Source organism: Pteropus medius, unplaced genomic scaffold, assembly GCF_902729225.1.
Source record: "Pteropus medius unplaced genomic scaffold, Ma_sr-lr_union100, whole genome shotgun sequence".
NCBI classification, from domain to species: domain Eukaryota; kingdom Metazoa; phylum Chordata; class Mammalia; order Chiroptera; family Pteropodidae; genus Pteropus; species Pteropus medius.
Window position 1 is genome coordinate 9761029 of NW_024356249.1, and position 23559 is coordinate 9784587.

At 45.0% G+C, this 23559-nt stretch overlaps 1 protein-coding gene across 1 annotated transcript in view; it reads right to left on the bottom strand.

The window, feature by feature from the left end:
- Window positions 1-23559, bottom strand: part of STRIP2 (striatin interacting protein 2) — a 40778-nt gene that overhangs the window by 11745 nt on the left and 5474 nt on the right. Inside the window, 16 exon segments of the mRNA XM_039860584.1 lie at window positions 1950-2016; window positions 5260-5360; window positions 7898-8024; window positions 8489-8586; window positions 9261-9335; window positions 12130-12201; window positions 12958-13021; window positions 13717-13782; window positions 14038-14273; window positions 15484-15687; window positions 16364-16491; window positions 17190-17296; window positions 17494-17562; window positions 18304-18424; window positions 19762-19896; window positions 20868-20942. Of these exon segments, the coding sequence (XP_039716518.1) occupies window positions 1950-2016; window positions 5260-5360; window positions 7898-8024; window positions 8489-8586; window positions 9261-9335; window positions 12130-12201; window positions 12958-13021; window positions 13717-13782; window positions 14038-14273; window positions 15484-15687; window positions 16364-16491; window positions 17190-17296; window positions 17494-17562; window positions 18304-18424; window positions 19762-19896; window positions 20868-20942 (1745 nt within the window).

Sequence of the window (23559 nt, forward strand, 5' to 3'; positions counted from 1 at the left end):
AAACACATAAAGCCCTTATTTTCTAAAATAATATATATGTCTATATATTGTAAATATGTACACGTATGGAAATTACAGCAAAATATTAACAGCAGTTATATGTAGGTAGTATAATTAGGATATTTTAATTTCTTCCCCATATTTTTCTGTTTTTCCTCCAATTTCCTGCAATAGTATATAGCAACTTTATAATCAGAAAAAACTTTAAATGTCCTGTACACTTAAAAAGCCAATACATTTTCTGTTTACAATTAATTCTCTGAGCCTGAAAAAGAGATAAATCTAAAACATTAGTCTTTTATGAGTACAGATGCCGAGTTTAGATAAATAAACCATCATATTGAGGACATATGTGGAGTAAACTTGTTAGTAACTTAAGCCCATAATTGGGCTCAGGAAAGTACTTATAAGTTCAAGCAAAAAAGAAAGCAAAACAAACTGTGGTTAGCAAATGAAACCACCAGGTGCCACTGTTGCTTCACAGAAAGGAGAGGAATACCTACCTAGCATGAATTTGTTTTTTATTTAGATACAAGCTTTCACCCACTCTTGCATCATAATAAAGTCTTCTCTGAGGCATAACAATTATTTCAATAATTTTATGTTCATATCCCAAAAGGTCAATTGGAAGAGATACGAAAGTACCATTCCCATCAATTCCTAAATATGGGATTAAGAGAACATTGGATCAAGGAATAGATTCAAGTCATAAAAGCTGACTGTTTTGAAACACCCTACAAATATTAGAATTTTACCTGTGTACCACTGTTTCTGTGATAAAGTGCATTCTCCATTCCAACTCTGAATGGCAGGGATGCAGGTCTCCACCTTGGCTCTGCTACTTTCAACTGTAAGGTTTTGGCAGTTATTTAACTTCTCTATCCATAAAACAGAAATGCCAACCTTATACAGTTGTTTTAAAGACTGAATAACATCATGTATATAAACAGGGTCAGACAACTTATTACCCCTCTCTGCAGGAGTAAGAAGCTCCCAGCTTCCCTGGCTACTGAGACCACATCTAAATAAGACAGGGAATCTCTGCCCTGGTGCCAAAAAGGGTGCTAGACCTGGTGTTTCTGGACATGGGTTTTCCTCTAATTCAGTCTGTCATCTATGAAGAGTGGACCGTGACAAGTTCCTTTATGCAATGGGCCTTCAGGTTTCTCATCTTTGAAACAGGGGTTTGGGACAAATGGTTCTCGGTTTTTCTCCATCCAAGAATCCTATGGTTTTATAAAAGCTGTACCACAGAAGGTATCATTCTGTTTTTGAATAATATACTTTTCTGATGCAACATTCTGCAGGCATTAATGTTGGGGGACAGAGGGTTGTGTCATGGCACATATGGGTGCCATCGCTGATCATTCAGCATTTATTAAGTTCCTGCCATGTACCAAGCATGGTGCTAGACTCTGGTGATATGGAAATGAAGATATTATCTCTTCCTTCAAGGAGTTTTCGGTCAAATGGAGCAACAGATACAGATTACAATGCAACGGAGTGAGGGTATGGACCGAGGTACATCTAAGGAGCTGTGGCAACACATGCTGAGGTAGACACTTGATGTTCAGTACGCTGTTGATCAGTTAACTTCATGGAATTCAGAAGAATTCTGAGGGACTTTTCTGATTTGCCAAGAGCTGTTTCCAGGATGAGGAATTTTCTGGGTCATCCTTCTGTGGCTATATTGACTTTTGCCTCAGCGAAACCTAGATAAGGTTTTTCACTGACCCTCTTCTCTTCTCTACAAAATACTATGCTCAGCTTTTCCAAATTGTTCTCAACTGGGTCAGCAGCTCGAAACCCCTACTGCCTCTGTGCTCTTGCCAATATTGATCTGAGCCTCCCAAACCAGGCTATTATGGGGCTGCAGAAGAAACGGAAGAGCAAATGTCAGCCTCTGCCACCTGGCAATTTCAAAGGCTGCCAAATCCCCATCTGCTTACCAGACTCTCCGTAGTAAGTTCTGGTAAATCCTGAATGGTACAGCAAGGGTAATCCAGGACCGAGATGCTGCAAGATGCAGAGATAAGAACAGGCTTTAGGTAAATGGCAATGGCAGGAAACAGCTGTATCTGAAAGGGCAGGAGTTATTTCTCTCCAACAGGCCCCACCTACTTCCCAAATTGCTTAGTGACCTCAGCTGAAGCTGAGGGTTCTGGTGCCAGGCAACTCCAGCTCCAGTCTCCTCTCCTCACAGTCATGAGAGGAACCAAGAGTTCTTTCAGGCTGGCCCACCATCTGGCAGATGCAAAAGAGAGCCTCTGGATAGCCACTTTTCTCCTCCCTTCTTTAAAGGAATATGTAAACTTGTGTGCATTTGGGTTTCTGTATTTAAGTGTATGCTGTGTATGTATGAATATAATTGTGGTCCCAGAGATGTTGCCCAAACTTATCCTACTTGTAGATGTGAGGATGAAACGAAAACCTCTCCTGTGTCTCTTACCAGACGTTCTGAAAGCCAAGAGCTCTCGGGAAGGATCACAGAAGCCACTCCTCAAAGCAGCTTGAGACAGAGGCAGCTTCCTGCAGCAGGGCCAGTATAGTAGCTCAAGAATGGTAATAGCATCTGTCCCCAAAAATGACAGTGGGGGACTGCAAGGGAGTTGGAGGCTCTGTGATGAGCCCAGGGAGGCAGGGGAAATAAGGCACCACGTGATGACAGAAACATAGCCATTCAAAATGACAGTTCTCTTTCTTTCCTCATCTCTCTTCTTCATTGGTACAACGCAGAATTGAGAGTAGCTACTCTCTAATGCTCCTTCTGGTCCCAACATTCCATGAGGTTTTAAACATGTCTTTCTGAACTACTGGAGTCGGAAATAAAAGATGTTGGTAAAGCAGGAGCTATAAGAGTATGGGGTTCCCTGAATCCGTCTGCATTGCAAGAGACAAAATGTCTATCCAAGCAAAAGGCAATAATTTGACTAGAAGTGTTTTACCTTTGTCCAAGAAACCCACAAAGATAACCTAAGAAACAAGAGGAAGAGAGGAGAGGGCAGTGGATTTACCTGCATGTTGCTCTCCCAGGGTTTCCAGTTCTGCTATGCCATTAGGATGAACATTCTTGGCTGGCTTATCCACTTACCTACCCATCTCCCATTGACAATGCCCCATGGCAAAGTAGGTGCTGGTGACCAGGAAATGGGGGCAGGAAACCAAAGATGGATTGTTCCAATCTCAGTGAACTGAATTATAGCCTCAGGGGGTGTAAAATAAAGTTATAAGCTTCTAGACTATCTAGATTGTAAGAACTATGAGGAAACTGAGCAATAATGAGCTGTGGGTACTCCAAGTTCTCAGGGATCAGGGACCGGTAAAGTCTATAGGCGGTGCCCAGGAGGACCATCTTACTCAGGCCAACCTTGGCAAATGGTGCAGGCTGGCACCATCACTCTTCTAACTCCAAATCAAATGCGATGGACACCTACTGAATTGTTTGACCCTCTCCTTCCAGGCCCATCAGTGCAGGGGTGGAGCATTTAGTTCCTGAACCCCACTCCCCCAGCCAGTTGATTGATCCAAGTGTAGACCTCTAACCCTGGGAATGTGGAACAAGGATTGAGAACCAGTTCAATCTCTGAAGTGGCATTGGGTGGGACATGTTTAGCTCATGTGGGAATATTTCACCAAGTGGCCTGGGAAGCAGATAATACTATTTGTCAGTGAGACAGGAAACTGGAGTGGAGGTACAGAGGCTTGGTGTCCATAGACAGAAGTGGAGGGCTTCCTGGTCTCCCTACACTATAGACTGACCCTGAGGACTAGAGCTGTATTCCTGTCTTAGGTTCCACAAGATGATATGCCCCTCATCTCCTTCTAACAAGTTCCCCATTCTGCGTGAGCCAGGTCCAGCTGGTTTCAGTTACTTATAACTTAGAGGGCTGACTGACACACACGGGTGCCTTCATGAGGCTGTGGCCCTTACCCAGCCCAACCACACTTTCATTTTCCCTGGTGACCCAACTAGTATGTCTCAGTGCCATTTTTAAGGGGGCCAGTACACTCGTCTCTCTGTAGACAGGGGCAAAAAAAAACAAACAAACAAAAAAAACAACCCATTCTCCAATGCTTCCTCCAAAAGGGTAAAGTATTTAAAGCACTCTCATATACGTTTATGTTAACTAATGCATTTAAAGCTCTATGTTATAGTCAGAGGAGGCATTATTCTTATTTTAAAGATGAAAATACTGTGGCTCAGAGAAACAAAGTTTCTTATTTGAGATTACATAGCTAGCAAATGGCAGATCCAGGTCAGGAATCCAGGTCTCATGATTTCAGTTTCTGTGTGTGTGTGTGTGTGTGCGCCACTACATATCAGTGAGCTCCTCTCCATGGTGGAATTTCAGGCAGTACTGACAGAATGATGAGGCAACATCTCCTAGCCCCTCTCGAGTCACTCCAAGTATTAGATCAGTCTTCTTATTCTACTTCAGAAACTTTGCCTCTGCCTCTCTTAAAGTACTTCTGGTACACTCTACTGATAAACATGCTTCTAGTTCGCATGGAAGTAGCAAACTAAGGAACAAGAATCTACTCTGTAACACCTCCCCCGCCACTCACACAAGTCCCCATTTCTCTGGAGGAGAGGAAAGCAATTTGTATTCACAGAAATTGTGATCAGAAAACAATTTGTGTTTTGATCCTGCCTTTGCTATTTACTTAAGGGGTCTCGCTAGCATGTTAACCTTGAGCAAGTGAATTAATACCTCTTAGTTTCTAATTAGTAAGATGAAAAATAAAACTTGTGGTAATACCTCTTAGCACTGCTGAGGATATTAAATAATGGATGTGAAAATACTATAATTTTTAAAACTACAAATTGATCTATCTAAGTAAGGGTCTATTATTTACTTTCAGTTACCAATCCTGTATAACTCTTTACAGTTTACAAATAGTATAACTGATCCAACTTATGATTTATACGAAGATCAGGGCTGGCCTGACAAGCAGGCTGCTTCACAAGAAACATCTTTAGGACCCTCTGCCACAGAGCTGAAATTACATTGTTGTAGTTTCATTACTTTGAGTCACGATATTTTTTGGCTTTCAAAACTTTTAAAATGCAAATATCTTTGTGAAGAGGCCAAACCATATGCCCCATCAGCTAACACTTCAAGGAAATTAAATTTAACAGCGACAGCTTTAAGATAGAAGGGATAAAGGACACCAGGAGAACTGAAAGGCTCAGAGACAATGTAATTTTCTCAAGCATCCCAAATTAGCCCTTTGAAATAAACCTGTCCAGAGCCATACCTGTTTTTAGCAGTGATGTAAGACAAGATATTTTGATTGAAGAACTTCAGGATCAATGGAATGCAGTTGGCAAATACCAAATGTTGTGATACATATTCAAACTGAATTAGAAGATCGAAAAGGAGGAAAGGGCTGCTTATTTGGGGGAGAATAGAAAGTATGTATGAAAAAAAAGAGGCAAATATAAATCTAATATCTACTCCTAAGAGTATCCACCGTCCACTTGTGTTATCAGTCTTCCTGTCTGGGAACTGGGGAGAATCATCTTCAGCCAGCTCATCCTATGTTGTGGGGGACAATCTGCAGGTTATGTATGTTGCAAACTCCTGACCAAAAGCACAAAACATAAACAAGCCGTAAAGAAAGTCCCACTCCAGATAAATAGAAAGAATTGCTGTGAGATTTGCTCCTAAGCTCAACAGGAAAGGAAGGCTCCTCAGTTTGCTGTCTTCTGTACCAAATCTCTGGCTCACAGTGTTTCGACTGTGATTGATGCAGCAAGGACAGGTGCAACTTACTCCTGGCAACTACTGGCATCACTCAGGATGGAGATGACGAACAGTAACCAAATGAACCACTGGAATGTGGCCAAGTCTATATGGTTCATTGTATTATCTTCTGTACTTAGAATATCAGTATTTTAATGAACGAATTGACAAGAGCCATTGGGCCAACAGATACTGCACTTAGAATAAGTCCAGGATCTCTTTTATGAGCTAAACAAGGGAGCTCCATTTTGCTCTCTTGAATTGGGATGGGGTTTGTGTCCAGGAAGACCTAGTGGAGAGAGTGTCATGAAGTTGTGTCACCTGGATTTTGCCCATAATACGCTGAGGAGCATCAGACACAATTTATCTCTAGATCCAGAACCTAGACTGCTGGGACAATGCAGAAACTGGGTTGAAAAAGCAGAAAATTGTGGTGTTTTAAATCCCCTACCTCTTCTTGATTATTAAGAAGTAGCTATGGCAGCAAGCTAAGCTGCCCTCTGCCCTCTGCCCCTGGATGTGTGGTTATAGGTAGGGAGTTAGCTTGTGCTGTTTGTTTTTTTCTTCCACTCAAATATTTTCTTCCTGGCAGCTGACCCAGGGTATTCTCCAAAGCCTGAGATGGAGAAGCCAATATATACCCACTACCAAGCGATGGAAAACTTTTTTCAGTTTGAGATGTGTCTGTAGCCTTGTCAGGATTCACTGACACTGACACACTGGCAAGGCCCATCAAGCCACCCATCTGTCTGGCTGTTGAGCCACATACTGCCCACTAAGAGAAGCAGACAGAAACAAACATCCACTGTTCTCTGTTCTTTCTACTAAGAACACTTATCTCCCACCCACCCCAACTCCTCTCAGCCCTGCTGCTCAGCAAACATTGGCAGGAGTGTGAACACCCTGGACACCCTAATATACCCAAAGATGTCTTTGAATGTATTAGAGTGACGAAATACCCAGTCGTATAGTCAGTCAGTGGATGCAGACCCTGCAGGGGCCTCCCTGCACTCTGAGGACCTTCTCTTCCACCAGCAAGCTTTGTTCTGACTTCTTAGGAGGAAAATAGAGCACGGACTCTGCAGGAACGAGAAGCCTCCTCTCCCTCCCACAGTCTCGCCACAGAGACCATCCATTCACTGCTCCCATCTTCCTCTATACCTTGGCGATGCCACAGGACCAAGTCTAAGCTCCTTGGCATGGCAAACAATGCCTTCATGGGGAAGCGGGTTAACCTTTCTTAGCTTTGGTTTCCTCATCTATAAAACAGGGATAAAATAAGACCTTCCTCGTAGGGTTGAGAGAATTAAATGAGATCCCACACAAGCTTAACAGAGTGTCAGGCACATTATAGACGTTCAACAACTATGTGCTATCATATGCATTATGATCTGTCCTCTGTTGTCCCTCTAGCCTCACGTATTGCCAGGCCTCCCCATCTTCCCCAACACCAGGCAACGTTTAATCAGTTTCCTAAGGTACTTAGCTCTCTCTCCTCCAGACTTTCACAAATTAGCTTTTCTGCTTGAAATGCTTCCTGTCTTCTTTCCCTGACAACTCCCATATTGCAGCTAATATCTCTTCGTTTAGGACTCAGGTTAGAAGTCACTCTCCCTCCACCTCAGGGTGGATTAGGTGTTTCCACAGCAGCAGCCAATGCATACCTGTATCACAGTACTTTCCACGCTGTAATTGACTATTTATGTATCTGTATCCTTTGTAAGCCCTTAAGGGCCAGAACTGTGTTTTATTCAGAATTATATCTCAAATGTTAGAAAAGGGCTTCCCAGATCAAAAACTATGCTCAATATACCTGCCTCCCCGCCACCCCATCCTTTTTTGTAAAATGCTGGAATCCTGTCTTCTTTTGCTTCAAAGCTGGCTGGGCATATTCCCAAGAAGATAGAGATTCCAACCCATGACCCTCACATGATGTTCAAAGGACACAGACATCTGCACCTTCTAGGACAGTTCCCCACATCCCACTCCACACTCCTACCCCGAGCTTGTGCAGGCATCTGGATTCCCCGAGTGAGACAAAGAAAAGGCAGAAAGATGCTCAGCTGCACAAGGGCCCCTGCATCCCTTCTCTGGGAGACAGGGCCTGGAGAGCACCTGAGACCTGTGGCGCAGCTCTCCTAGCTGCTCACCTGGTAGATGTGGTTCAGTTTGAAGTGTTTGAGGAGCAGCAGGAGCAGGGCAGAGATACTTTTTACAATGATCTCCTTGTGCCTGTTCACATCGATGCCCAGCTTCATGCTCTGGAGAACAGTGACGCTATAAGGGGGACAGGAGGAGTCAGTGCAGTGGGCAGCTGGAGAGAGGTCTACATAGACCCAGGTATTTGGTACAGATACAATATACACAAGAGAGCCAGAACTTGGGAAACCTGAACTTCTGTGCTAGGGAAACCTTCAGAGTTCCCACTTATGCACCTGTCTGGAGAAAAGCTCCTCTAGTCTTTTTGTTTCTCTCTCTCCTCTGGGAAGCTCAGAACTTGAAAATGTCCACCCACATGCCCATGCAACGAGTCACTGGCACTGAAGTTGCCCTCCAGACCCTCAATGCTGAGCTAAAAAGAACACAGCAGAGAGCAAGGTAGTGGAAAAGGGCTACTGGGGGGTGAGGGGGGTCTCTTTTGAGACAATCCCTATAAGTGTTAACAAGGTGGGGTGGGGACCGGAGAGACTCTGCAGAAGAGATGGCTAGTATTCAGCAGCTGCCCCAGTTGAAGCACTCACGGCATCTCCTCAGGCAGGACATCTGCCAGGATATTGATAGAGTCTGTCTTAGCCTTGGAGGTGGGGGCTGCAGCCAGCAGAATCTTAAGCAGAGCAATCTGGAAAGTAGAAAATGAGGAAATCCATTCCTGTCCATCCCATTCAACGAGGCTATTCTTCGACACCTCAGCAGCCCTATAAGAGGTGTTTTAAAGCCTTCCTTTAAGTTCTTCCCTCAATGACCGGATCTCCCCAGCCTCTGGAAGCGCAAACAGGCACCCAGTCCTGAGAGGCCTGCCTGTGCGGCTAAGGAGCCGAGGGGAGTTTATTGGCTGCTTGGCTTCAAGACTGCTCTTTCCAAAGAGGAAAAGGAGAAGCAGAACGAGAGGGGAAATGCCTGGAAGTAAGGTGGGAAGGAAAGGCAAGACCTCGCTTCTCCCGCTTTTTCCCTTCTTCTAACCCTGACCATCAGCATCCTCACCATTCTCAGATTAAAACTCTCTAGGACATGACAGACTATGGCAAACCTCAGAGGGACTAGGGCCCCCAATGCATCCTGTGCAGACCCCACCTTAATCTCCACCCCTCCCGAAGGACTTGGGAGAAACACCAAGTCCTCCTTCCTCTCACAGGAGCCCCGAGGAAAGCTCAGAATTCTGTTAGAGAATGCCTTGCTGGAGGGGCAAAGATTCAGGAAACAAGCTCAAATGATGGACAGCTCAGCTTGAAATGGCTCTCAGCTATCTGTCCCTCACAGCACAGAAGGGCAGCTTGGGGCCTGCTGTCTCCTTACCATGTACTGGGGGAGGCTATACAGCATGCCCTGGTAGAGGATTTCACATGGCGTCTCTGGTACCACCTCTTCCCCCTGTGGCAAGAAACACACAGTTTGCCCAGGACATTTTCCAGTTGACCAAAGGGTACATTTTCTTGGTCGTGAAAGGTGGCATGAAAAGAACACCGAGCTGGGAGTCAGATCTAGGTTCCTGTCCTAGCTGTGTTAATGACTCATTGTATGACCTGGGGCAAGTTACCTTCCCTCTCTGTGTCCTAGTTTCCTTTTTTATAGGATCAGCAGGCTGGTCTGGAGGACCTCTGAGGGCTCTTCCAGCCCTAACAATCTATAATTCTGGTTGTCACATTATTTGGAGTCAATCCAGAATTATTCTTTCCATGTCACTTGCTGGATCAGGAGTCAGAACTCCCACCTAGGAGGTGGCTCAGCCCACTTTTGCTGGACACACGTGGGCTTAACTCAGGCTGCAGGTATGCCTGGGACACTGGAACAGACACCCCACACAGAGGCACTGCCCATGGTGTCCGTCTGAGAGCTCTGGAATGCTCTGAAGCCAGAAAGGAGAAGTACGTGACTCGATAGAGAGGGTTAATATGGGAGCTGGGTAGCCTATGGCCTGGAGAGGCAGGAAGATATATTAACTGGGAAGCTCTGAGGTGGAAACTATTTTCTTTACTTCTCTATTGGCCCCTACAACGTCCCTTTCTCCTTTCTGACCAGCCCTTCATGCGCAACTCTCTTTGTCCTTTTGATGACCCCCTCTTCTAAGCCTTTTATCAGAGTAGGAAGACTGGGAACCTCTGGTGCTCAAGAGGCAACTCAGGCCACTGTCATCTTTGGCCAGTGCAGTTGTTCCTCACCCAAGGTCCCTCTATTACAGGGCATGGGTCGCTGCCAAGAGACTTTGAGGCAGGGAGAAGTAAGCAGGCCCCTTCTATCCCACGCAACTCAGCTGCTGCTTAAATAAGCACAGGTCTTAACTACACATTCAATAAAGCCTGGCAATCCTGCCTGCTTGCCCTCCTGCTCTCCACAAGGCTTATTTCATACCTTTTCCCCTCTCCTCACATCTATCACCTCGCCCCACAGCCTCTTAACATTTGCTAAGCCTGCCTCATCCTTTATGGAGAAAACAGAAACCATCAGAAACAAACAGAAACAATCCTCTTCTCCATGCCAAAGCTACCAGAACAGTCTCTACCTTCCTTCCTGACATAAATGATGAACCACCTATCAAAGGCCAACCCTCCACTTGTGCTCAGGATCTCACACCCTACTGCTCTGTCAAATGCAATAGTTTTGTAGTTATCCCCTCTCTCTTGGACCATCTCTTTTAGGACACAAACATACTCTGTATCTCCTCGCTATAAAACATTTTCTCCTGCCCCATATGCTCCTTCAGCTACCCTCCCATTTTTATTCTCTTCACAACAAAACTTCTGTTTTGTCTAGTTGACTGTCTACTTCCTTTCTTTACATTCCTTTTCAGCACACCAAGTAGGCTTCTAGCCCTACCACTTCCTTGAGGTTGTTCTTTTCAAGATCACCAGTTTTCTGCATGTTGCCGAATCCAATGGGCACCTCGTCCTTATCATGCCCCACTTACAGCAGTATTAGACACAGCTGATCACTCCCTTCTTCTTGAAAGTCTTTCTTTTCTTAGCTTTCAGAGTATCATAATATCCTGGATTCCTCCCACCTCCCAGAGTGATTTTCTTACTCTTCTTTGCTGGCTCCTTTCTAGACTCATTCCATCCTCAATGCATTGGTGTGCCCCAGGGCTTTGTCCTGGGTTCCACCCTCTATTCTATCTCTACTCCTTCCCTGGGTTATCTCGGCCAGTTCTATGGCTTTTAACACTGTCCAGAAGTCAACGGATCTCAAATTAATTTCTCTAGGCCAGTCCTTTCTCTAAAACTCTAGACCCATATATCTAACTGCTTCGCTGCTCTGCATGGGTGTCTGACGGATATTTAAAACTTAGTACGACCAAAATAGAACTCTTGATAAAAAAGAACACCCAGCTTAGCAAATGGTACTTATTCTTGATTCCTCTTTTTGCCTATCTATCACATACAATTGAACTGGAACTCTTGTCAGCTATACCTCCAAAATATAACTCAAATTCATCCATTTCCCTAAGTCCACAGTTACTATCCCAGGCCAGGTCACCATCATCTCTCACCTTGACAATTTTAAGAGCTTCCTAACTGATCTCCCTGCTTCCACCCTTTTCTAGTCCAGTCTTTACACAGCAGTCAATGGTTTTTAAAAAGATACATCAGATCATGTCACTGTCTTGTTTAAAATCTCCAAAGGCTTTCCTTTGTACTGTGAATCAACTTCATGCTCCCTATTTTTGCTTAAAGGTCCTACATGAAGTCAGCCCAGACCTCTTCTCTGACTCCATCTCCTATAAGCCCACCCCTTGACCCTGTGCTCCAGTGGGCCATGCCACATGAACAGCCTTCATTCACTACCTCTAACACTCTGAGCCTGCTCTCATTTTGCTTAGGCTGTTCTCTCTGCTTGGAATGCTCTTTCCTGTTGTTCCTATGGCCACTCCTTCTTGTACTTCATATTTTGGCTTAACTGTCAACTTCTCAGAGATCTACCTACCCTGACTAATCAATCTAAAGTAGTCTACTACATGTCTTTAACATGTCATTCTATTTATATTTTCTTCATTATATCTCCCACTCTGATAGTCTTCCTGTTTCCTTATTCATTTATATTTTTTCTCCAACTTTAATATACCATGAAAGTAGGGACTTTGTCTTGCCTGACACACAGTAAGGGCTTACACACTTGCTCTGCAGACAGATCTCCTCCTGCCCTCTTTCTGTGGAGGAGTCTCTTGACTCACCAAAGACATGGGACACTTCTCCAGCTCCTCTTCATTCTTGATTTGAACATCGGCGATGGAGATGTACTTGTGCTGGGGAAGATAAGACATCAACAAGGGGCTGAGGGCCTCAATCTCATGTGCACCAGCCTCTTGCTTGACTTCCTCAATGACAAGGAAATATCCTGTTTATGGGTCCAAATAGGTCATGAACTCTTTGAAGGCAGGAGTCTTATTCAGCTTTGCATCATTAACTCTGAGCAAAGTGCTTCATACACAGTGTTTCTGTTTATTCCACATTTCCAATTTGCTGAAGAGTCACAAATACCTAAGCATTTACCTTCAACCAAAGGGCAAGGGGAAGCCAAGAACAGGTCATTGCCCCTGGACCACTGCCCTGGGAGTTCTGCTGCATGGACATGTGTGTATGGAGTGATGATGATGGGGTAGGGGAGGATTCAAGGTCTGTGCAGAGATGACTAGGCTTAGTCCTTGTGCTCAAACACACATGAGATGTAGAGCAGCCTGCTACTCAATCCTGGGCCTTTGGAAGTTAGTGGTCCTATAGGGAGAAAGAAATGAGAGGTAAGGAAGTGAGGAGTGGGAAGAGAGAGAGGAGGGTAGGAGGAGGGAAAGGAATGAGAGGAAGAAAGGAGAACTTTTTCATCTATACGAATGTAGGAAACCGGTTAAGTAAAGAGAGAACAGATTTTTTGCCTCTTTGGCCAAAATGTCTTTGGGGAAATGTAGAACAATGTATCTGGTCGAAGAGCCTCACACAGTACTGAGACCCTGGTGATCCAACTTGCCTTGATAGCTCCCTATGCCTGAAGAGCCCACTCTGCTCACCTGCTTTAGAGTCTTCACACTTTCATGGATGGGCCTGGGTAATCCAACCAAGGTATCTGTGTCCCTGTGAAATGCAAGACACATCAGATCATAAGCTTCGAAAGTATAGAGAACTACCGATACTCCTTAAAGTCACATGGACCATGCCACCTTCAGCATCTGATATCCTGGATCTTACTTTACAAGTTTCCAGATCTCTCATCATTGCTAGCAGGACACACAAATAATGGTACACAGAAGTGTTCCTAAAAATTAGGATTTTTATATTGCCTTTTGAGGACTCATTTTGTCTGGGAATAGTAGGTTCCTACTTAAAAGAGCATGTAGCCCAATGACGCTTTTGACAGTGAAACACCAGTAACAATGCTTTCTCAGATTTTGTAGAGGCCAGTGGGAGGATTCATGAAGGTGGGGAGGTGGGGGAAGACTGGGTCTGTTCTGACCATATCTCTTCTTCACAGAATTCTGACCCATTAGAGCAGGAAGGGTCCCTAGGGACCATGTGATCCAACACTCTTATGAGGAAACTGAAGCCCAAGAGGGAAATGACTTATTGCTTAGGGTGCCGCACTGGCTAAAAGCAAAAAAGTTCTAGGAAACTGGAAGGAAAAAATTTCATGGAAAGAGCCCAAAGTAGTCACTGGGAGTTGCTCATAGGTTGCATCATGACTACTGGGCAAAATCTCTCATTCCAAGCCACCCGCTCCTCTGGCCCCCTAAGAACCATTCTATAGCCATTCTGACCATCCAGTCACTTACTGCCCCAGAGTGAATCCGATGAACTTGTTCCTGCTTAGCTCCAAAAAGTGCTCAATGTCCTTCTGTCTGAGAGGACGGTGGAGATGAACCCAAGAGGAGGAAAGAAAAGCAAACCTTGAGAGAGCGAACCTTTGGGCTCCTACCCCTCCAACTGGAGCGCTAGGGCAGGGGGGGAAGAGAGCAGCTAATAGAGGGAACTTCAAACCTAGAGTCCTGACTCCCGGCCCAGCTCTTTGAGCCTTGAATACATAGACCACTCCACCCTGGGTCTTTAGTGATTGAAACCACAAAGCTTGTGGTCCTTGGTTCTATCAAGCCTACCTGACCTTTGGTGCCCAGGGAAGACCTTTAGGAAAAGCCACTCGCACAGCAGAGAGAGGTGCCTGCGAGGGTGGAGGTGGCACCAGAGGGTCCTGCTCTAGCAGGTCTAACTCTCCATCCAAGGTTCGTTCTCCATCACCAGCAGACTCCTCTTCCTCCTCTGTGGTTGGTTCCTCAGTCTTAAAGAGATCTCTTTCATTGTAGATGTCCAGGCTGTCCTGCTTAGTCAGGAGTTGCTGGAGGGGTAGGGAAGGGGAGGAAGGTATGAAAAGATCACACCCTGGGCATCCTTGTCTGAGGCCATCCTCTTCCCATGGGCTGCTGGACTTCAGGGAACATGGAGTAAGAACCCAGCTCTTGTGAGAATATCTCCATCTCTCCTCAACTCTACTGTCCTCACCAGGCCCAATCCCAGAATCATGCCAACGGCCAGGGAACAGAGAGCATAAATAATCCCACAGTCATAGTTACTTAGCTTTCAGAATGCACCGATGCCTTTTTTTTGGCCAGCATTTTTCTTCCTAATTATGCTCCACTTAGGTGAACATTCAATTAGTTTGCCTTTGTGAGCATACACCAGCTGGCTGGCTGAGGAAGAGGAAGACAGAAGCTTTCTGCTAGGCAGAGGGAAGTGAGTTTGGAATTTTAAATCTTGTCACAGAAAGAAAAAGATTGGACAGAAATAGGCCAAAAAGTTAACAGTCACTGCCTCTGGTTGTTAAGATTGTGGGTGATTTTTTTTCTCCCTCCGCATTTTATATTTGTTCCAAATTTTCTACAATGAGTAAGCATTACTTTATAAAACAAAAAATAAAGGTTAAAAAAAATTCACACTGCAGATAATGTAGACTAGATAACTGAACTGGTCCTGACACCAGTAGCTGAACTCAGGTAGATGAGGCGTGAGTTCATGGAAGCATGGTCAGGTCCCAGGGCAATTTATCATTTTGACCTTTCCAGAGATGCAGACTCTACCTAGAACCCTAACCTGTCGTCTCCCGAATGTAAGTCTCTGGTTCCAGGGCCAGACAAGAGCATGGCCCTTGCTGCTGAGAAAATGGAAAAGTGCCTCATCCCAGGCACATGGATTTTCTGAGAGCCCGTTCACATGCCCTGGATCCCAATCCTCAGGATTATACCCTAACATAATTCTTATTCAGGATAGTAAGGAACTCCAGGCATTAAGGTCCAGGCCAATGACTCTGTAGCAAGACAGGGATCTATAATATGATACCACAGTGTTACATCGTGACAGCTCAGGAGTCTGTCAGGGCTAGAGGATAGAGGCCAAAGTATTGACAGTAAAGTTTCGGGCTGGTCACAGGGCCAACCAGAAGCAGGATTAGCTGGGTCATTTTTGCCCTTTCCTACCATATCCAGAGGAGCTTAGAATCTTGAATTTTGGCCAGACAGTGCCACAACACCACTGTGTGCTTTAGTCTATACCCTTCGAGAACCACGGCGGCCTCGCAGCTTGGAGGGTGGTGGTGCCAACTGAGATTCTCCCAGGTCCAGAGTGTAAGAGGGCGGGGAGGCGGCGCGCATGCTCTTCACCACCTGGATGCTGTCTTCAGCCAGAGGAGGCAGGCCCAGTTCTGCCCGCTTCTGCACTTTGAGAGCTTGCAGATGCTCAAAGCCACCGAGGGTAAACTAAGGGGTAAACAGGACAGGGGCAGAGATGACAGAGGAAGGGAGGGAAGTTAGAGAGAGCAGGGAAGCATGGATGGAGAGAAACAGTCACAACCTCCAGTTCCCCTCAGACTCCCTCCTTAATTAGGAAGTAATAAAACAGGAAGGGGCAAACGTGGTTACTATCCTAGTCTGAGGAGCTCCGGGGTCAGGATAAAGCATTATTTAACGACCCAGGACTGGGAATATCACCAGAAATTAGGAAAAGGACTTGTAGGGGCCACCACTGAAAAAACAGGAAAATGTATCTCCCTTTTAAGGACCACATCCAGATGCTGCAGTCAAGAGGCAGTGCCCCTTAAGGCCTGTGCTGGAGGGTATGTTGTTCAGCCAGGCCTGTGGGGTGGGAGCCACAGATGAAGGAGCAGGCTGAATAATAAAGATTTCATTTTTTGAAATGAATCCTCATCTCCAACTCATAGAGTAGCATCTCTTGTCAGTCCAACAGAAACAGATTGCCTGCTCTGACACAGAACATCTGATTTCTCTAGGACAGCTTTGTTGTCCCTCCATTGGCTAAGAGCTGCCCTATTCTTCTGCCTAACTCCTGCCTCCTGGAACTGGACTAGAAGAAACTGAGGTGGCAGAGAGCACTGCTGATCTGATAAGACAGGAGTGGGGAGAATGAGCCACTCACCATGACCACCTTCCATAGCAAAAGCAGGACCTTCTTTATGGGGAAGTGGGGAGCCAGGCCGCTGCAGAACTTGGTAACCATGGAGAAAAGCAGAAGGGCAAAAGGCTCCTCATTATGCATGGAGAAGCCTGAGGGATGTGGAGAGAGGCAAGTGAGAAGTGAGGATGAGGTAATTGAAACTCTGCCCCTGTAACCCTGACACACTGAGGAAGGCACTCACCACCCTGAAGGATTTGAGTACTTGGTCCTGAGAAGGAGGCTTAGAGAGCAAAGCCCATCAAGGGCAGTAAGGGAGGCTATGGAGGTAAAATGGTTTATCTCTGAGAGCCTGGGGTGAATGCCGATTTAGAAGTAACAGTAATAAAGATATTGCTTTCTGGCTGAAGAATCCAATGCATTTCGTGGATCATAACTCACTTTCCCACATCAATGAATAATATATTTTTTAAATCCCCATAGGCTTTCATATCTTATTCCTGTCTGCTGACAATACTAACTTCCATTTGAACAGAGTTCAGTTTTCAAGGTGATTCGACTCGTTTTTTCACGTGTGATTTGCGAAAGAATGGGAGAGGGGTGCCTATCCCCATCTAAAACCTAGGCAACTAAGGCATAGAGAAGACATTTGATGGGTCCTAGCTCACAGACACAGGGACAATCAAGACAGGCTCTCATGCCTGCTGTGCAATATCTCTGCCCTAAAAGGAAGGATGTTAATTCTAAAAAAAAAAGAGAAAAAAGAAAGGCTGTCTGTCCCTCTTAGAAGCTATGTTTCCCCTCCACCATCAAGATGGCTTCCCCACCATTCCTCAAGTGTGTTTCTTACTCAGTTCAGTGCGGAAGGTCTCCCGGGCTGTCCTCCACCCGCAGGAGTCTGTCTCTCGCTCCAGGCGGATATTTTCCACCATTAGGTACATGACACTCAGCAGCACCCTGAGGTTACAGAAGGGTCACAAGAGGTACCCAAGGCAGCTCCCAGCCTACAGTCAGAGACCTCAGGGTTGGTCTCTGTGGGGCCCAACCTGGGGGAATTAGCAACTACTAGTGGCCTGGGTATGTCTGGGATTTGGGCAAAGGGTAACCCAGTGTTAACCATCCCCTGTTCTAATCCCATGGCCAGCCCCACTCACCGGAGCTCTGTGCTATCAGCAATGGAGATAGCTGGTTTCCGAAGAGCACTGCTACAGGCCTGGCTGTTGCTGCCAGAGGAAGGAGGGAGAGAACGAGAACCTATAAGGCCTCTTTATTCTGTGTTCCCACTGATCACACACACACAGACATGACTACCTGCCATTCCTTGGCTATGTAGCTATAAAGAAATTGGCCTAAGGTATAGGAGCCCACGGAATTCCTCTGTCACCTCAGTAAGCCCTTATCTGTGGTAAAGATGGGCAAGGGCAGGGTCTGTGATGTTCACTCCTCTTATAATCCCCTCTGTGCCTAGTACTGTGCTGGACACAACATAGATGCTAAGCAACACTTGATGAGACAAAACTAGGGATCACTACAGAGGTAGCAGCAAATAAGGCCACCTCTAGAGCTAGAACTCATGAAGGAAAGAATTGGGCATAACTACAGGAATTGGTCCTGTGCCTCTTGGGTCATGTTCTCAGCTAGAACAGTTTTCTCCATGGATTCCAAAGTGAGGCTGAGCTGAGAAAGTGTTTGGATAGAAAGGCAACCCACCCAAGATATGCCCCTGAAGCCCAAGATTGAAGCCATATGTGGGGCAGAGCGCTGATGAGGCTAACCTCAGGGAAGAGGAAAGAATATCAGAGAGCATGGATGAATGTAGGGGAACTCTCAGTGAGCTTTGGACTGAGGTGCGAATAGACCCAGCTCCCCAAGGAGGTCTCAATAGTAAGGGAACCAGCATAGGACATGAGGCACCCTTCCAAGAAAGGGAGTGTCTAGGCCAACCCTCCCCTAAGGCTTCTCACTCGATTTCCATGTGTAGTAGCTCCAGGAAGGCTGAGAAGGTCCCCATCTGATAGAGCAGGAAGCAGTTGTACCTGGACCAGTGTAGCACATCGACCTCTGAATCACATTCCCCAAAAGTGCCTAAAGGACCAGATAGTGCCATAGGGGTTGAGGGAGAGGGGACATCCCAGTTCTTTCCACCCTGCCCCGTGATCTTATGACTCTCTTCCAACACCCTGCCCAACAATTAGGCTGACAAAGGTAAGGCAAGGCCGCCCAGAACTTCCCAGAATGAGGCTGGGGAGAGGAGAGGCAGACTCCAGGGTTAGGTCCAATGTGCTCATCAATGACCTGTCTTACTTGAGTTCCCTGAGAAGCAGATCCAGAGATGAGAATTCAAGTGCAAACAGTTTATTTGGGAGTTGATTCCAGGAACCATCAGTAGAGAAGTGGGGAAATTAAATAAGGAGGAGAAGGCAGTCAAGAGCTCAACCCCAGGTTGGGGATAGCTCTGGGAAACAGTATAAAGCACAATTCAGAATCATTCTAGCCAAGAAGGGTGAGGTAGTTACGCTATTCATCCACTAACTCCTGTCAATCAAGAGGGATGAGGTAGTTGCGCTATTCATCCACTAACTCCTGTCAATGAGTGTTGCTGGACTAGGGGAGCATGTTAATTCTCTGCCACTCCTGGATGCTGCAGAGAAAGCCCTTAGGCAAAATGATGAAGGTACTGGAAGCTGGAAGTTGGCCATAGCACCAGACCTGAGAGATGTGGCTGGGCACTGCCCTGCTCGCTTTAGTCTTCATTCACCCACCGTCTGCTCTTTCCTCTCCATTTATGATTTTTACACTCTTTAGCTCCCAACTAGTTGGTTCTGCCAACAATCCTATTTATGATCTCAGGGCTTATTTTCACTACTCCAACTAGGTTATATCATTTCTCTCTCCAACATCTGGTTAATAGGTTTCTTCTCATTGGGTTCTGGTTATCCCCAAATTACTTACAGGATCCACTCCTGCTGCTATGTTGGCTTGAACCTTCCAACAAGAAATAATGCAGAGGACCCATGTGGGCACCTGTGGTATGCCCTTTCCTCCCCTCACTGTTGGAGCCAGGACACGGCTGATGAAAGAAGCCTCCATGCTCAGCTGGTGGTACAACGTCAGCACTGGCCACACTGACACTCTTGCTAGTCTCCAAATACGATTACAGCCCAGGTTAAGGACAAAAGAACTCATCCTGGCATGCCTGGCAAGATAAAGGCCGATTCCAAAGGATCCAGAACAGTACCTACCACCATCTTCTCTTCTTCTTCATAAGAACCAGGTTACTCCTAGCATAGATCCTGATAAGATCTGTCCTTGAAAGGCAGGGACCTTGCTTTCCCAGCATGACTTGCCTCATCCCAATCCTTATGACACCATTTCTCTCCCTAGTCTCCACGCCTCTCAAGTTGGCAAAGGAGGTCACTCACCTTGGGCCAGGTAGAGAACAGCTCGGGCCACCTTCAGTCGCTGATCCCTACTGACCACCTCCAGCCGGTCCAGGAGTCCCATCACATAGGCCTTCTGGGCATCTTCTTCCAACTCCAGCCACTCTTTGCCCTGCACTGGGGTTAGAAGGCCGTACAGATCCAGTGTCAGCTGCTGCCTCCCCTTCCTGGAAAAACCCCTTGAGAGTATAGCTACCTCTGATCTCAGCCCCCTACAAATCCTTGTCTTCAAAAGCTTTCCTTATTTAGCTGAGAAAAAAATAAGGGATGGGAAAAGTAAAGGACCCAAAATGTCCTGGCCTGAACCCACTCTGCGGCCTCATCTTCCTCCATATCCCCTCCATCCTCTACACACAGCCCATACTGTCCTATCTCTTTGCCTTTCTTCAAGGAGTTCTGTCTTCCTATATAAGCAATTCCTATTCATCATTACAGAGCAAATACAAAATTACCTCTTTCCCACTAATGCTTCAGCTAGAAGCTCTGTCCCTCAAGATACTTTTTACTTCTCCCATGACATCTACCATTTTTTCCTTGGCTCTAGCTATTTTTGTGACATACACATCTCCCCTTTGCTACTGCACTATAATCTCTTTGAAGATATGGCAAATTCACCTTCACCCCTGCCTCCTGCATCTCTGGAAAAAAACAACTACTTACCACACATTTGTTGCATTGAAAATGGAACTGCCACTGACCAAATAAGGGAACAGAGGTCTGAGAGGATCACAATGTGGGCACATGAAACTATTATTAGATGTTATTAAGAGTAAGGCAGAGTTGGAGGCAGGGGTTGAACATTAAAGTCAAGTAGTAGGCTGGGCACAGGTTTCTACCAGGCACCAGGGCAGCAGCCCAGTCCCATGTTCCCAGGCCTCTACCCTTAAGGCTTTTCTTGCTTCTACTCCATGGCCTCTTCACTTGAGATATAGGAAACTCTGTGTCCCATATGCAAGAAGGGATAGAAAAGTTATATGGTTATGGAGAGGATAAAGAAGGATCATACTTCGTTTTAGGCTTTTTCTAGATCAGGCTGGGAAATCATTGAGGGAAAAAGCAGGTCTCTACGAGTAAGGATCTGAGATCACCTTGAGTCTTGAAATCTTCTTCAAAGCACCTCCTGTTAGTGGTGAATTCCAGGTTTTCAGTGTAGCTATACAATTCTGTGGCATGGAAAGATAGAACAGAGTCACAAACATTCATCAGACCCTTATGGGAGGGGTCTGGAGTAGAGAGGGTGGCATGAAACAGCTAAAGTTTCTACACATTCCTGTGTCCAATTCAATCCAGAGCCAGCTTCCTCCCTTTTGGAGCAGTTAAAAATAGCCACTTGTGTCCCTGGGTGATTAAACCATCAAACCTGTCCTCCTCCTGCCAGCTGGCTGCTATGGCAGAGAAGGCAGGCTTCCACGTTTGGTGAGGGCCAGCAGGAGGGTTGGAGCAGAGAGGGCTTAATGTCATCACTCCTGTTTCTTAGGGCTGCAATCCCTTCTGTTTGTCAATCCAGACTGGGACTACCCCGTCTCTAGGGAAGAGGAGGGCAACATGACTCCTGAAAGTTGGAGGCAAAATCCTTGTGCTATTTAAGAAGCCAGAGTGAGGGCTGGAGAATATGTTAGATGGTTCTCTGGGGTTGGAGCCAGTTCATTCCCGCCCTGCTGAGTTTCCTCGAAGGGTATAGAAATTTAGGTTCCATAGCCACCTGGGCAGAGGCAGTATCAAACCATGTAGAAGCAGCTATGGGTGCCCAAGGGCTGCCTGTGCCCAGGAAAATCTAACTTTGCTGACAGTAATCTCTCAATACAAAATGCAGAGAGCTTATGAGAAATAAAAATGCCCTTTCTGACACACACACACACAACACACTCCAGAACATTACACTGTACCCTCATCTTATAGAGGATGAAGAACTGCAGTAGAGAAATCAATAGGTGATAAAATAGATTTTCCCAAAACTCTGTTCCCTGAGACCCTTGCTGGAAATTTAACTAGGTCACAAATAATTCACAAAGCAAGAGAAATTCACTTATGTTCTCATTAGTTGTCTAATGGTTGAGAAATACCCTGTTTGGGAGCCAGAGCTTTTGATTTCTGAGTGCCAGAATCCTCTGGTGACTAGAAGCAAATCCCATCTCTGACTCTTAAATTCTTCAGTTATTGGTGGGTGGTGTGGATATATATTTTTGAAGAGTAGAGCACAAACCCAGTCAGAAAAGGGAGCAAGGCTCTTAGGTACTGAACTTTGTTTTTGTTTATTTTATTTTTAAATTTTAGATCATGAACTTTCATCTACAGATATATATATAGAGAGAGAATACATATAAGACATCCATGTATCTTCTACTCAGATTAAACAAATATTAACACTTGTCATATTTGTTTGATATCTAAAATTCCCTCTTCCTCTCCAGTCTATCCTATCCCCTCTCTAGAGGTAACCACTATAATGAAATTGGTGTGTATGTGTCATCTGCCTATTTTTATTATTTTATTACATATGTATGTGCCTGTAAACAACATATGACATCGTTCTGCTTAAAATGTTTTTATCCAAGCAGTATCATATTACATAAATTATTTTTTCTTAGAAACATTTTTATTATATCTTTCAATAGTTTTTTACAAGAAAAACAGTGTGCTAAACACATCCATTTACTTAATTGACATTGCTCTCAATCAAGTGTGCAACTAGACTTCCTAGAAGCATCTTTTAGACTCAATGTTTAAGCAATTGATGGATATATATATTATTTGGTCACTGCTTCTTTCCCTCTCAACATTGTTTTTAACATCATTGATTATGAAATACATTGATATAGATCAATTGTTTTGGCTATATATTGGTACTCTACAGTTTGTTTTCAATTTTTCACAATGGCTGCAATAAACATCTTGTATGTGTTTTCTTGTACGTTTTCTTGTGCCCAAGTGTTTTTTTAAAGTGCACATACAGAACTGCTGTATCAGAATATGTGTGCATCTTCAGCTTTGCTAGATATGACCAAACTGCTTTCCAATTTTATACTCTGCTCCCTCATACCAAGCAGTATATAAAAGTACTCATTTCTCTGCATTCTCACCAACTCCAAGCTTTTAAGTTTTGTGATCTAATGAATGTGAAATAATATCTCATTATTTTAATTTGCTTTTCCCCATTTACTAATAGAGTTGAACATCTTCCTTATATATTTATTGACCATACAATTTTCTATTCTACATATTCCTATTCATGTTCTTTGACCACTTCTCTTTTGACGACTTCTGTATTGAGTTGTTCCTCTTCTTCTCTCTTCTCTTCTTTCTCTCTTTTTCTCCTCCACACACACACACACACACACACACACACACACACACGTTCTGGATTTTAATCCTTTATTGGTTATTAAACTAGCTCTATTTCTGTCACCACAAAATTTATTCCCTGTGCTTAGTCACAAGAAATTCTTTAAAAACATTTGTCTCTTTTCTTTGAAAAAGCGTGTCTCAAAGTGTCGCTTCCATGTGACAGAATATTTAATTTTCACACCATCTCCACCCAAAAGCTCATTTATTAATAACTGGCATCACAGCACGTGTAACATGAAGGCCCCTAGTGTGGAGATCACATTTAGCCTAAGCTAAAAACCCAGAAAGAGAGAAGAAGCCCAGCATGAAAGAATGGGATCTTAACTCCAGCTCAGAAACCTCCCAGCAGTGCTCCACTATGACAGATATAGGTGACATTTCCAGCCCTGCTCATCTGGCCAGTTGTCTATAGAGTTTTTCTTCAGACATTGCTGA